At 47.0% G+C, this 16,163-nt stretch overlaps 1 protein-coding gene across 8 annotated transcripts in view; it reads right to left on the reverse strand.

Moving 5' to 3' along the window:
* ITGA6 (integrin subunit alpha 6) overlaps nucleotides 1-15,665 on the reverse strand; it is an 80,757-nt gene extending 65,092 nt beyond the window's left edge. For all 8 annotated transcript variants that reach the window (XM_078327390.1, XM_078327391.1, XM_078327389.1 and 5 more), the window contains exon 1: nucleotides 15,282-15,665. In XM_078327390.1, the coding sequence (XP_078183516.1) occupies nucleotides 15,282-15,463 (182 nt within the window). In that variant the 5' untranslated portion in view covers nucleotides 15,464-15,665. The remainder of the gene's footprint in view (nucleotides 1-15,281) is intronic.
* Between the last annotated feature and the right edge of the window lie 498 nt (nucleotides 15,666-16,163).

Raw genomic sequence — 16,163 nt, forward strand, 5'->3', positions numbered from 1 at the left:
CACACAGCTGCCTCTGGATTTGTGACCACAGGCAAATTCAAGCCTGGTTTCTAATGGAGAAATGTTTATCATCTTAGCAACTCAGGATGGCACCTCTCTATGATGAGAAGGAGATTCAGACAACTTAGATGGGACATGAACAGATGTGCTTAAGCTTCTGGTGACATTTTATCAAAAAAGACAAATTGGCTAGGTGGACCTCTGCTTAGGAGTGAGGGGGGATGGGGTTCTAGCGGGAAGTGAAGCAGAAACAACTAAGGACAAGAAGGTAGTTGTGAGCACAGCTCCGTCTCTGGCTGCAGGACTATGACAAATCCTAGGTCTCCGTTTCTTGCTCTATGAAATGAGGGTGGTGGTCTACCTTTCTAGACCATTCTCCAAGTTCCTTCCAAACTTCTGCCAAGTGGCAAAGAGTTTCAGTGGTAAAGAAATTCACAAAAACATATTGGGTATTACTAGAAAATGCCTACTCTCTTTTAAGAGACAGAGTCTCCACTCTGTTACCCAGGCTGGAGTGCAGTGGCACAATCATAGCTCACTCTCGCCTTGACTTCCTGAGCGCAGGACATCCTCCCACTTCAGCCTCCCAAAGTACTAGGATCATTGGCATGAGCTGCCATGCCTGGCTACGTTTAGATTTATTTTAAAGCATATTTTTATTTTTAGGAGTTATAAGTGTCAGGCTCTCTGTTAAAGCTCTAGGCAAACACAGATAAATCAGACCCAAGCCCCTGCCTTCAGTGGCCTCACAGTTCAGAACCCTCAGTAAGCTTCTATTCTGACAGCCAATTGATAAATAATATTTATTTGTTTCTATTCTGATAGCTCCCAATAGCTTATTAGAAATCTCATCATGAAAACATTAGTAAGAACAGACTATTAAACTCAACTCAACAGGATCTGAGCAATAGAGAAATTAGTCATTAGAAACTCAAGAATCTAGAGCCACTCCCTTTAGAGTAACAGGGCTCTAAAGGAAGCAGGGTGGGGAGTAGGGATTAGTGAACCAGGAGAGTAATTTGCAAGACAAGCTAAAGATGACCTAAAGGACAGCTGTTAGTCCTACTGATGCTCCCTGAACAGGCACTTCCTTTTGACTTCAAGCCACAAATGTGCTGTTGTCATATCAAGCCTCAGCTTCAATTCAAACACAGAATCCAACTAAAACCACTTTTGGGTTCATCTTAAAGCTACCAAGGGTTAAGGAGCACTAAAAACGTATAAATGACAAGCTGATATAGCCAGGCTTCTTATCAGTTGCAATTTCCTGCTACTCAATTAAAAATGTGTATGACTTGGTTTCTCAAAGGCTGCTGGTGAAAAACTCTGGAGCCCCACAGGCAGAGCCAGGAATGTAACTGCTAAACTCAACTTGTAGCAGTCCTTAACCAAATTGTGAAAACACATTAAAAGCTATGAGACTAAATTTCAACGTGTACCATAAATATGTTAAACTTTTAATTCCATTGCCACTAACATACATTAGAATATGGTATCAAGTGATACATGATTTAGCACAATCATATATTGAGTTAAAGTTTAACTCATCAATACTTTATGGCCTCATAATATGAACATCATTTCCGGGCAAGAGATGATGTGAATATACCTAACAATACTGAACCATAAACTTTAAAATGGTTAAAATAAATTTTATGTTATATATATTTTACCACAATTTTTTTCCAGCATGTCAAAATAATTCTAAAGAAATGGTAATGGCCAGGCACAGTGGCTCACACCTGTAATTCCAGCACTTTGGGAGGCCGAGGTGGGCAGATCAGGAGGTCAAGAGATTGAGACCATCCTGGCCAACATGGCGAAACCCCGTCTCTACTAAAAGTACAAAAATTAGCTGGGCATGGTGGCATGTGCCTAATCCCAGCTACTCAGGAGGCTGAGGCAAGAGAATTGCTTGAACCAGGGATTGGGAGGTTACAGTGAGACAAGATCATGCCACTGTACTCCAGTCTGGAGACAGAGCAAGACTGTCTCAAAAAAAAAGAAAGAAATGGTTACCCTGGTTCCTATTCTCTAAAAGCCTTTAATATTTTTGGGGAATCAAAGAGCTCAACAAATATCTATTGAATATCTATTTCTATGTATTAGATTTGAACCAAAAGTGAACAAGATGTCAGCCTTGTTCTTAAGAAGCTTACAAACCAACAGGACTCATATCCACCAGGCAGACATTTATAGGGTGCCTTCCATATGCAAGGGATTGGGCAAGGCCAGGAGGGCAAACAGGTGCTGTCTTATTTGCAATCACCCAGACAACAGCAAAGGCTGACCAATGTTGACCTGAAGAATTCTGAGACTCCACTGAAAAATGTGCTATGGTCATTTGGAGTGTCCCAGGAAGCAGGAGAAAGGGTGACAGTGGCTCTATTTCTCACAGCCCACTATATAAAGGACATTTAAAAACCCAAGATACTGTTCTGTTAAGGGCAAGATTATATGGCACAAGTTTAACTCCAAGAATGGGCTACTTCCCCAAAAGGAAGATGTGTATAGCATAGCATCAGGTGGACTGGGCACTGCAGCTGGATTTCAGGGCCCACACTGCCACCAACTAGCTGTCACGACTTTTCTGGGTCTCAGTCTTCTTTCTATAGAGAAAAGGTTGAGCTGGTCAGTTCTTCCCAGTCATTTTCATAAAAGCACTGAATGAGAGAGGCAGGTGAACGTGTATAGAGGCATAGTGCAAAGCAACCACCAAAAGCTTGCAATGTCTTTGAAGACTTGTTTTATGTAAGAAACATACACACTTCATTCTGTACTATAATGAAGCTTTTATACCACCACCACGCCACCTCAGGAAGATGTTTCCTATCTGATTTGCAGCACACCAGGGGAATGGATGATCAAGCCTGATGACTCACACTTCCGCATAATTCCAAAGATATTCTATTTCCTTTTGGACTCAGATTTCCCTCAAGGTCTATACCAGTCATCTTGAAAGAAGAGACTGAAAAAGGACAGTATTTTAGAACCCAAAGTGCTGAGTTAGCCTCATTTTCCATACTCCTGACAAATCAACAAGGCCATGTGTCATTTTTTATTCAATATATGCACTGAGACGCTGGATACATTGACTAGGATTACAAAGACAGTCAACCAGGCCAGCGGGAACAGGAAGCGCAGCCTCGGCTCTCCTGCTGCGTTCCCAGAGCTGGCTTCCACCCTGCACCACACACACCCAGTCAACGCCCTGCTGTCCACCCTGCCTGCAGGATACACCAAGACTGTGCCATCCAAGGCACTATCCAATGCTGGAGCTGGAGATACTCCCAAGTGGGAAGCGCTCTCTTCACACCTAAAATGAGCCTTGTAAGGACTCAAGATAAAAAGCCATGGCTCTCTGTAGCTCAAGTACAGCACAAAGGTCTGCAGATTACCAAACGGTTTTGACACATTGCCATCTTCTCTTCCTTCTTCCAAGTACCGTATTGCTCCTTCCTGTCTTCATCAAGACAATGTATACTTCCTGGCAGCCTGTAGACTGCCCTCCAATTGTAGCCTCCCACAGAGCAACCTAACCTTTGACCTGACCCCCAAAGGGTAACCTCTGCTGTCCACCAGACTAACAAGATAAGAGAGCTACAAAAACTCCCCAGTGTGAAAGAATTACGTTCATATTTTACTTTAAGGGACCTGTAGCAGTAAAGCCTGATGTGATTGGATGAGCTGGGCATTCCATTAAGTGCTTTATCCTCACCTTTAATGTTCACAACCCTTTGAGGTAGGTACCTCCATTTGACCAGTGAGGACAAGTAATGTCCAAGGTAAAAATCAGTAAGAATGTGAAGAAGCTGGGATTCAAATCCACATCCATCTGCCTCCATGAAGTTCTTACTCCTAATGAGGCAAACTTTTACACAAGTACTAAGTAACTTAGGGCCACTGACTTACTGAGAAATGAGAAGCAATGGAAAAACCTCACACCCTTCCACCAGGACGACTAGCCATCTACCTTGCATCTGTGCCCCTCATCCGGCCTCCCTTCCTCCTAACTGTGATGAGCTACCCTGGCTCCAGTCATCAGTTCAGCTCCCGCATGGTCCATCCCCATCACCTAGTGGCAGATGTCACACCAACAGTTCTCTTGCATTAACTTTTCCTTTCGATTGAATCATCTTCATCAAACAAACTCACTACAATCTTCTCCCATCTTAAAAAAAAACAAAACGAAACTATTTCGCCTTCCAGTCCCCCTGGTTCTGCTCCCCTCTACAACAAAACCCCTCAAGAGTTCCTATTGTCTCCAGTGCTTTCTCTCCTGTTCTCTCACAAACCCACTCACTCCAATTAGGCCTTGCTCCACTCCTCCCCATCAGGGCTCTCACAGGGTCGCCAGCGGCTTCCATGTTCCCAATCTAGTGATCAAATCTCAGTGAGTGTCATTTGATACAACTGATCTTTCACTTCTTTTTTGAAACACCTTCATCAGCAGGCTTCCAGGACCACACACTCCCTCCCCCTCCTCCTGCCATTGGTGTCAGTCTCCAGGGCTTTCCCTAGCCTCCCTGTGTGGGAACACTGGAACACCACAGGGCTCAGGCCTCAGTCCCCATCCTTGGTGCAGCCTCCTCAGTTCATCCTTCTAAATAACCTAAAAGCTCTTCTAGCTGCATCACCAATCAAACCTTTCCAACTGAACTTCAGGCTTTTAAATTCCATTTTTTTAAATTGACTCAGATGCTTACTCAACCGCCTAAATAACTCCGCTTGGCTGTCTAGTCACTCCAAACCTGACAAATCTAAAACCATAATCCTGCCCTGCCCCCAAAACCTATTCCTCTCTCATTCCTCCCCACACCATAATACGACTCTATCCTCCCTAGCTGCTCCGGCCAAAAACTCTGGACACATTCCTCTCTACTCCGTCTGTCTCAACTGATATCTAGTCCATAGGAAATCCAGTTGACTCTACTTTCAAGACATATCCAGAATCCAAGCACTTCTTACTATCTTCATTGCTGCCACATTGGTCCAAATCACCACCACCTCTTATCTGTTTATCACAGGAGCCTCCTAGTCAGGATAGCCTTCTATCCTTGTCCTCAGACAGTCTAATCTCAAGGCAGCAGGCCAGAGAAATACATTTAAAATCCAAGAGAGAACATGTTCTACTCTTCTCAGAACGTTCCAGTGCTTCCCATCTCATTTATGAGTAAAAGCCAGTCACTTGATGATCCACAAGGCCCTATACAATCTGCCTCCAAGGAGACTCATTGCTTTGCCTGAGCATGCTTCTGCCTCAGGGCCTTTGTGCTTGCCATGTTCTCTGCCAGGAGTGCAGCTTCACCTTCTCAGGAAAGTATTTTCTGGCCATCCCATTGCCGACCACTTCCCTCCCCATCTGCACTCCCTGATTCCTTTCTCCACTTGGTTTTTGCAGGTATCGCCAACAATTCTCCTCTCTCTTGCATTAACATTTCTGCATTAATTATTACTATCTAACATAATACACCTTTTTTTTTTTTTTTTAGAGACGGAGTTTCGCTCTTGTTACCCAGGCTGGAGCGCAATGGCGCGATCTCGGCTCACTGCAACCTCCGCCTCCTGGGTTCAGGCAATTCTCCTGCCTCAGCCTCCTGAGAAGCTGGGATTACAGGCACGTGCCACCGTGCCCAGCTAATTTTTTGTATTTTTAATAGAGATGGGGTTTCACCATGTTGACCAGGATGGTCTCGATCTCTTGACCTCGTGATCCACCCGCCTCGGCCTCCCGAAGTGCTGGGATTCATAATACACCTTTTTTTAATGGGTTGTCTCCCCCATCGGAACATAGGCAGGGATTTTGTCTATTTTATTTGCTGCTGTAGCCCCAGCACTAGTACAGTGCCAAATATATAGTAAATACTCAGTGAATATCTGTTGAATGAACAATTTCTATAGGAAAACCCAAAAAAGCTGGCCATGGTTTCTCTGGCAGATCCAGAGCACATTCCCCTCATGTTCAAAAAGACAAAAATCCCTATTTCTTTTGGGTTAAAACAGAAAACAAGTATAAATCAACATGTATGCACACACACAGAAATAAATGAGCTTACAGAAATCAGTTTCATATTCTAAGATACCGAAAAACCCTCCTAAGCTGGCTTTTGACATGGCTGCTAAGCTTGAGGAGAGGGATCATTGTCTCTCAGAGCTCACCTCCCAGATCATCCTGAATGAGGGTCCCCACAATGCCTCTCCCCATTCCTACAAAACCTTCTCAGTTAACCTCTATAGCAGCCTTGGGCCCTTTCTAAACATAGGGCAAGGCTTAGAAGGTACTTTTCTTTCTATGCTGGCTTATCAGATACAGTATCTGAAATGGCTTTCCCATGTTCTTGGCATAAAAACACTTCTCTAGTCTGGGATTCCCAAAAGTCCTCCCCCAACCTTGGCGCCATCTAATTCAGTAGGCATCTCCTTCAGCCTTTCCCAAGGTCACTGTCCTTGAGCATCTAGAAGGCCCAGCAGTGCCCAGATCCATCTCTCTTTGCACTTGTAAGTTCACGAAAGGCTTGTTTATCACCCAGTTCTTTAAGCTACCTCTCAACTTTCTCCAGGTATCGTCTTAAGTTGGCAGCTGGGCATAGTCTCGCCAGCAGTCACAAGGCCTCGGTGGCAAATAATAATATCCCTTTCCCAGAATTGTATCTCTGCAGGTCTACCTGATCACTTCTGAGCCTCTCTGAACTCTTCTTTTTAAAAAACTCTTGGGGCTGGGCACAATGGCTCACACTTATAATCCCAACAGTTTGTGAGGCCAAGGTGGGCTGATTGCCTGAGTCCAGGAGTTCAAGACCAGCCTGGCCAACATGATGACATTCTGACTCCACTAAAAATACAAAAATATTAGCTGGGTGTGGTGGTGCAAACCTGTTGTCCCAGCTACTTGGAAGGCTGGGTTGGGAGGATCGCCTGAGCCCAGCGAGGTCAAGGCTGCAGTGAGTACCACTACACTCCAGCCTGGGCAATCAGAGTAAGACTCTGTTACACAAAAAAAATAAAGTGAACTCTTGGGTTTGTGCGACAGCAAAGCTAGATTCCTTAGGTCCAATCAACAGGTTTTTGGCACTTTTGTTTGGAAAAAAACAATGGCCTTTTTCCTACCTATCACTAATCTCTCTGGAGCCTTGTAGAATCTAAACATTTTCATTTCACGATTTTTACTGTTTTGATACCTTTGTTCTAAAGGAACATACATAATCACACTGCCAGTAAGGGGGCAGCCAGGCCATCAGCCGACAAGACATAACAGGAGAATGAGGCCTAGGTTGGATTTCTTACTCCCCTGAGCAAGGAGGAAGAACAGAACAACTCCAAAACCTCAGTGCTGCTGAATGGGGCATCCATACCAGAGGCCAAACATTCCACTCCTTGGCTATGATTCACTTGGATAAGGATCCTCTCGTTAACCTGACATCGCAAAGCTTTATCAGGACCACAGAAGATTGTGGTCACCGGCATATCATGAAGAGAAGGGCTCCTGATTCTGCAAGGACAAAGGAGTTATTTGAATCAGGAAGGCTTAGGTTCAGTGACATCCTACCCTCTGGGTCTGAAATGTTTATGATCATTTGCAACACACACATACTTAAAACAACCTCAGTACAAATGAACGTCCTTTTTAAAATGAAGAAACCACAGCGACATTGATATCATCGAGCAAAGCAAACAGAGCTCTTGGGTAAAGAGGCATTACTGGGTGCTTCCTTACTCTTCAAATCACTAACCAGCGTGCCCCTTTCAAATTATTGCAAAGTTTATTTGTATTTCTATACTCCCAGGCTTAGAAAGCATGTTTCTCTCAAAGGCTTTTCTTATACTGTATCTGAAATGGCTTTTCAAAAAAGTAAGCTTCAGATTGTATGACATGCAAAATATACTAGCCGATTGGGAAATAAACATGCAAGCAGATACCCACGGCTCCATGTCACGTGATTTTGCCCTTTGCACTTGTGTTTAGTGGTACTTCCTCCCATTCCCCCTAATTCAGAACAGTCTTCTTTACCATTTAATTGGTTTTAGAGGCTTAGTTTTCTAAACAGTCTTTTTGCCAATTTAGGATGAGATGAAGCAAGAGAGGAAGCCAACACTGGAATCTGGCATGCGGCTGAACTGGGGAGGGTCTGCAGCCTGTGAACAGCCTTCTACACACACACCAACCTCAGAATCCGTACGCTGGTTTGAGATCGTCTTGCTTGTTTATCTCAACAGAAAAGCCAGACAGCAGTAGATTTGATAATGGTTATCACACCCTGTTATTAGGTTGACAGGGACCCACACTGGTGAGAGGCCCATTTACCTGCCCCAATTCAGGGCTAATTAACAATTAGCTTTTAACTCAGTTCCAAGAGATCAGTGTTTGTAAATCTACATGCCAGTTTAACAAACAAGCCCGTGAAGGAAACTACTTCCATACTTTGCCCACATAAATTTCCAACGTTAGGCAGTTTTGTCATCAACAATTCACAGGCTCCTTCCTAGCAAATATTAATGCCAAGCAAAAAACGGAGAAAAATAAATCGTCTTCAACCCTGCCCTGAGTGTTGTGCAAGTTATCCATCCTCCTAGGAATGGAGGTATGAGGGTGCTTTCAAGGTCATAGAGGTCTAAGAATACCAGACAGGAGGTATTCCTTAGCAGTAAGCCCATCCTGTAACCCACCACCATGGGATACTCCATGGGTATCCCGCCCACAGTCACTGCCCCATCCTGTCTGCGCACCCATCTGTCCACTCATCTCTGAACGCTGAGACCTCACTGGGATTTATCTAGGGCTTAGCAGCTACGAAGGGCTGCTAAGTAGCAGCCATGGCTCTTTTGAGATGCACTTTCCAACTGGAGAATGGAATGAAGAAAGGAAGAATGTCCACTTAAAGATGATGAAAACCAAACCCAAAAGAAGAAAGCACACATATGGCACAGGCCAGGAAGCAGGGAAGATGTGGATTTAGGATGCGGCAGCCACTACCCCTCTTACAGCCTTGGTCTCCTTGTCTATTTAACAAACACAGAGTGCTTAGTCTGGGCCGGGACTATTCTAATGTGTGAGGATCCTAGCTTCACCGCTGAAGGCAGGAAGGCCTAGGGAGGTCAGGAATCCTACACAAAGTCATGGCTAGTAAATGGCAGAACAGGATTTGATCCCATCTGGCTCTAGGCTTTGCTCTTAGCCACTGCATTATAGTCTGTCTTCTGGGTAAAGGAGGAAAGCTAGTCTGACTCAGATTCTTGGAGCACATTTACGGAAACTGACGTAATAGATCTGCGCTGAGCTGAGAATCACACTTTTATAAAAGGTTGCCCAAGTAGTTACCTGAAAACCAGACAGGTTCCAGAACCCCTAAGCTTCCTTCCAGATAAAAAGTTATTTGATTCCAGAGTTGTACCCAACCCCAGAAAGGGAAGATGGGCACTGGGGGCTGAGGCTACATCCACTTCCTACTGCTGCAGTATTTAATCTTTACCATCCTCCCAGGAGGCCCACGGGGGTGCTACACAGATCCCCAGATCCCATGCTTTGGCTCCTAGGCTCACCCCTGGAGCAGGTAAGCAGCCTTCCCACCACCCTACCGAAAGAGTTCAATATATCCAAGATTCCCTTACTATCCTGGAAGAAATAAACTCCGCTATCAATTCATAAGTGACTTCACACAGGTACTGCACGTGCATTTGACTCCCACACCCCTGTCAAGTTGCTTCCAGGATCTCTATTCCACAGCCATCCTTCTCTATCCAGTCTCATACCAACCAACCACCTCAGCAAGTCCTGAGTACCCACTGCAGTGCAGGTCAGCCTGTATTTCCGGGGTGAAATTCCAAAGTCCACCTTTAGGGCAAAAGCCAAATGTAATTTAAAAATCACTTAGCTGGGACCCTGGCCTTTGAAAAATCAAAAACCAAGAATTAACTTCTTGTACGTCTCTTTGCTAAGCTTATAGCTTCACCTTCCCGGAGGCCGAAGACACCAACGCCTGAGCAAGGAAGGGTAAAAGGTCAAAGAAAGGGATGAGTTGATTTCGTAGGTTAAATTGAGTGCATAATATCAGACTCTACTGTATTTGCAAGACATATGCTAGCTGCTAGCAGGCAAAGAAATGAACGTAAGACCTCTGCCCTCACATAACCTATAATCTAGTTGGGAGAGATTAGGTCATGTGAAGATGGTGGATAACAGTTAAGCACAAACCATCAGAATTGTCAGACACAATGTGTTACAGACATCCAAAGGAGTTAAGAAATTGCTGTAGTGCAGGATGGGGAAATTTTAAACTGGTTCTTAAGCTATGATTATATTCTTTCTTAAAATGGGCTGACTTAGCACTAATCAGCGTTTCAGGCACAACTGGCCCTGTCATCTAAGCGTACAACAGATTTTTCTGTTTTGTCTCACTGTCCCTCTTGAAAATACCAAACAATTCACTGGCCTTACTTTCCATAGTAACATGTTGAGCTGAGGTCTTCAGGGAACCATGAGCCATAAATTCTGGTACTATTTGGTTATGAAAGCTTAAATTAAATCTCAATATATTGTTATGCTAAGAGTCTATATAACTAAGAACACAGAATAACCACTTCCTTTTTAATAAAGGAATCTTTTTATATAAGCATTTAACCCAACTTCTCCCAACAAATTATTTATGCCATATAAATACTTTGACCCTTTTTTTCCCTAACCCTGTCATTACTTGGATGGTCTCACACCAGCCTGTGTTAAAATTAAACTTGCCTATTTCTGCTTTCTTGCAGAGTCCTAAGATGTCTTCTAAGTCTCACTGCCCGTTTTGGCTTTTTCTCTACTCTTAGCATTCAAGGTGACCCAGCAATCCCTAGAAGATGGCCCTGGGCCACATGGCACTCCAACTGAGTGAACAAATGCAAGGAAGCAAGTGCGTAGGTACACATCCTGAATACAGCTCTGATCCCTGACTAGCTAGAGCCACACTTGACTGGGCTTTTTCAGAAGGGAATGGGGTGGGGGCTGGCAAAGAAGGAAGGAACTTGATCCAAGGCCAGCTGGAGTGGAGTCAATAGTAAGAGTTTAGGCACCAATATTTAAATAGATAGGCTATGGGAAGCAGTTCGATAAATCAACACAATACAGTAAAATTCCAAATACTTCCAAAATTCAGACGCTTGCCCTTTTCTCCTGGTCTGAAAATCATTTCTGGCTTTTCCATTTAAAGAAGGCATAAGCATGGGTCAGAGATATCAAATTCAAATCCACATTCTTTGCAGATTCTGCTCAAGATGAATTTTCAGCTTCAGTTTCTTCATCTGTAGAAAGAGGCAGTTGGACTAGATGATCTCTAGTTCCGAAAATATGATTTTAAGAGATGGAACATGACAAGTCTGAGAAAAGTCAAGAATAAACCTAGTAAGAGTCAGAAAAGAACTGAGGGCCTGGAGCACTTCTGGAAGATAGTGGTGATGGGGAAGGGGGAGGGGGAGAGGGGGAGAGGGGGAGAGGGGGAGGGGGGGAGGGGGGAGAGGGGAGGGGGGAGAGGGGAGGGGGGAGAGAGGAGAGGGGGAGAGGGGAGGGGGAGAGAGGAGAGGGGGAGAGAGGAGAGGGGGAGAGAGGAGAGGGGGAGAGAGGAGGGGGGAGAGAGGAGAGGGGGAGAGAGGAGGGGGGAGAGAGGAGGGGGGAGAGGGGAGGGGGGAGAGGGGAGGGGGGAGAGGGGAGGGGGGAGAGGGGAGAGGGGAGAGGGGAGGGGGGAGAGGGGAGAGGGGAGGGGGGAGAGGGGAGGGGGGAGAGGGGAGAGAAGGGGGAGAGAAGAGGGGGAGAGAGGAGAGGGGAGAGGGGGAGAGGGGGAGAGGGGAGAGGGGAGAGGGGGGGAGGGGAGGGGGGAGGGGAGGGGGGAGGGGAGGGGGGAGGGGGGGAGGGGGGAGGGGGGAGGGGGGAGAGGGGAGAGGGGAGAGGGGAGGGGGAGAGAGGGGAGGGGGAGAGAGGAGAGGGGGAGAGAGGAGAGGGGGAGAGAGGAGAGGGGGAGAGAGGAGAGGGGGAGAGAGGAGAGGGGGAGAGAGGAGGGGGGAGAGAGGAGAGGGGGAGAGAGGAGAGGGGGAGAGAGGAGAGGGGGAGAGAGGGAGGGAGGGAGAGAGGGAGGGAGGGAGAGAGAGAGGGAGGGAGGGAGAGAGAGAGAGAGGGGGGGAGAGAGAGAGGGGGGGGAGAGAGAGAGAGAGAGAGAGAGAGAGAGAGAGAGAGAGAGACACCGTCCCCCCCATCAAAGAAGAAAATGAGGGTTGACAGAAATCCAAAATTACTTCATGACACTCTTTAATAGATCTTCTTCTTCCAGGTTCTTCCTTGTGGTCATATATAGATCTATCTCTTCCGAGAAGAGCTAAGAGTGATGATTCACAGGATGGATATATCCACAGTCATATCACATACATACATTCCACCTCTGGAAATGACTCAATGTTAACTACCTGAGAGAAATTAAAGAGTCCAAGGTGCTCAGACCCTGACCTTGGTCACTCGGCTGTCCAATGAGTAATCTTTTGGAGTCTGAAACATCTGTAATACACAGCCTGAAAATCTGAAGTTTTATGGTATCTAGTCCAGTCTTATAATCTCCAAAGCTTTAGAACACCTGACATGTTTTGGGGCTCTCTGACACAACATGATTCTGTCATAAAGTCATAACTAGAATTTAAGATGTCACTAAATAAAGGCACTATAGAAAATTTAAATCACAAAAATTTATGATAGGTCTTTTATGAAAACGCAAATATGTATCTGTTAGTCCCATGCATCTTTGATATTTTACTTCTCCTGCCTCCAAGTCCCCTGTTCATTAAACCCACTTTTGTTATAAGTCTAATTAAGACCTACTAAAGTTGCTTTGAACATAGGTTTCATAAACATGACTGAGTTTAAAATATCATTACCCAAACAACAATAACTGTCCCTCAGGCACTCTTAGAATCACAGAATGTTTAAGACACCTTGTACGGTACCTGACACACAGTAAGTACACAATTACTGCTTTTTAAATTATCATTAACAGCTACCATTTAGTCAGCAAGTCTCCATGCCAGGCAGGCATGAAGCACTTTGCATATTATCTCTGAACCCTCACAATAACCCCAGTAAGCACTAATATCTCCATTTTACAGAAAGAAATTAAAGCTCACAGTAAATTAACAGCTGCTAATAAAAGGCCGAGAAGGAATCTCAGCTTAGGTTTCTCTCCCACAATGTCCCCGAAAGACCCCCCACTGAGTTTTTCCAAGAGTTCAGGAAGCTGGTCCAGAAGTTTTCTCAATCTTCCTGGCTCTGCTATTTATACCCACATTCTTTATTGTCAAAAGTGACAACTGACCTGTGTGCTGTGGCCTGTGTGTGCTGGTTCTCCTGGGAGGATCAATGCTATTCCTGAAACTGGAACACTTTACAAAAGCATAGGGGTGGGCAGCACGTGACATAAACCACAGCCCCCCTAAAATGTGGCCACTGCCTTTGGACTCTAGGAAACATACAGTCTTCTTACACGGGGCCTCTCCCCTTTGTCAGCTGCTAAGAAGAGCATTTCTAGAAGGCATCAGACCCCATTGCAGGCTAATCTTTACCTCGGAAGAGTTTCCATCAGCTCTAATACCAGAGAAGCCCAGCAGCAGTAACAAGTTTTAGCAAGCATGTTGCTAACCTTCAGGACACAGATTCCTGGCAAAGTCACGTTTTGCAAATCTCCACCGCCAGGATATTTCATGTCCCAGTACTTTCCCTTTACACTTTTTGCTTGAACAAGTATTTCAAGGAAGCCACCGGTTTCAGTGGGTCTCTGGTGTAGAGACAGAATGCCCAGGAGAATGAATTCCCTCTGCTGGCCCAGAATCATTTCTGCACTAACAAGCTCAAATTCTACACACTCAGTATTCCAAGACAATAAATGTCATCCATTAACTAAGTTAACAGGAACCTTTGATATCAGATTTACAGCTTAACAACAATTATTTCTGAGAGAAAGCAGAGTATAAGCAGCTGGCCAGGCATGCAGCCCTAGACCACCCTCCTGGAGCCTCCCCACCCCCAGCTAATTTCTGTGCTTCACCTAGCAGGTGTTATCAGAAAAAAAAAAAAAAAAAATCTGACTAAAATTCAGGGGCTGCAACATTCACTAATTCCAAAGTTGTTAACCGCTCAAATCAAGAGGTTTCCTCCAGTTCTAAAATCCCATTCGCCTCTCCTAAACACAAAATATCTTCCCTGTGGCTGCACTTTGCTTTCTCTGGTCTGTTGGTCCTGGAAGGTCCTCAGTTCAACTAAAGGCCTGGGTGGGGAGGGGAGACCTTTTGTTGCTGGAGCCTATTTTTCAGTAGCACTGATCAAGAATGCAGCCCCATAGCGATTAATGCGACTAAGCGCCAAAATACCCTCTCTGGCCTAAATAGCTCGATCATGTGGGAACCAAACACTGTTTAAGAAATAAAAGGAGAGGCCAGGAGTGCGGGTCTCCACTTTCTCCTGGGAGGTTTACCGCTATGGTGGGGGGGGGGGGGAGTTGTCCCTTTCAAACCTTGTTTGCAAAGTCCAGGCTCAGATCAGACATTTTGCTTTAACCCTTCGGCTGTACCCGCCCAACGCACGAGCCCTGCGGATCTCCCGTGCGGCCCAGCACCTTGGGGGCTGGGCACATAACTCAGAAAGGCTTGTTTTCTCAGCTGATCTACTCCAGCGAACAGGTGCTTGGTTAATTCCATTTTTTTTTTTAAAGGCGTGTAAAAGTATCTTCTAAGGAGCGCCCGCCTTGGTGAGAAAGTTATGCAGGACACATGGAAAGTGGCTTTCCAATTTGTGCGGGGCGCGCGAGTCTGCTGGGAGCACGGGGTGTACCGTGAGTTTGGCAAAGGCCCGTACCACCCTGAAACTACGCTCCATGCAAACCCACAGCAGCGCTGCGGCGACCCCGCACCCCACCCCCGCCCCAAACACACACGTGAAGCTCGGCAAAGCGTGCCACCTGCCGGGGTCCCAGCAAACATGCCCGGAGGGAAGGACCAGTGGAAAGCACTTTGTTTAAGACAGAAAGAAAAGTAAACTCTCCCCGGGGCCAGCCCAGCCCTCGGGTTCTCCTCTTTCCAGAGCTGAATGGGGGGAGGCGCCGCGCGGGGCGGGTCCGGGCGGTGAGCGGTGCGCGCTGGGCGCTGGGTGCGCCTCGGCCGGCCCAGGCGCGACCCACGGGCCAACTCCTCCCCGGGGCCGGCGGGAACAGGGCGCGCCCTCGCCTCTCCTCGCGCGCACGCCGACCAGTGGGGGTGGGAAGGGTCGGGGAACTCACAGCCGCTTGTCCTCGGGCTGCAGTTGCCAGTGCATGGCCAACGAGAAGCCGAAGAGGCTCCCGGGGTCCCCATATTTCCGAATCACGTTGTCCTCGCGAGTGTCCAAGTTGAAGGCTGCGACAAGCCGGGGCAGGAGCCCCGCCAACAGGTAGAGCAGGCACAGCTGCCCCGCGGCGGCCATGGGCGGAAGCACGGGGAGGCGAGCGGGGACCTGCAGCGGCCGCTCTGCGCTCCCAGCGGGTCCGAGGCTGCCGCGCTGCTGCCGCCGCGGCCACCTTCGCCTCCTCTCGCCGCTGCGCCCGGCCCCACCCCCGGGACGGGTCGCGTTCTCAGTCCGGCCGCTCCCCCTCGTGGGCAGTTAGCGACTGCTGAATGAGCCCGTTGTTCTCTGGAGACTCGCAGGCGTTTTATCAAGTGACGAGGACGCCGGCCCCGCCCCTCCCCACCCTCTGGCCCCTCCTCGCGCGCCCGCGGCCGGGCGCACAGCCCGCACCTTCCCCGCCGGCTCTCGCCTCTCCAGCCGCCCAGTACCTGCCCGGAAGCCACAACGTGGGACACCCGGAGGCGAGCTCACGGCTGAGCAACCCCACTCCCATGCCTCCTCTGGAAAGAACTGTGGTTGCGGAGCAGCGCAGGGCGAGGGAAAATTCACTACCTATTATAATGAAAAGTGCAGGTGATGCACCGGGCCTCATTGCCTGAGCAGCCTGTTATTGCAGATGTGGGCCCACGTGCGAATGCATACTTCATTCATTCATCTCTACAGGTGTTTGTGGAGTGCTTAAGGCGTGCTTTGGGCCTTAAAATACAAACACCTGTAGAGGGACTACAGCTTGTGGACTACAGCTATGTAGGTTCTGGGTCCTCAAAGACCTAAGCCT

Source organism: Callithrix jacchus, chromosome 6, assembly GCF_049354715.1.
Source record: "Callithrix jacchus isolate 240 chromosome 6, calJac240_pri, whole genome shotgun sequence".
Taxonomy (NCBI): Eukaryota; Metazoa; Chordata; class Mammalia; order Primates; family Cebidae; genus Callithrix; species Callithrix jacchus.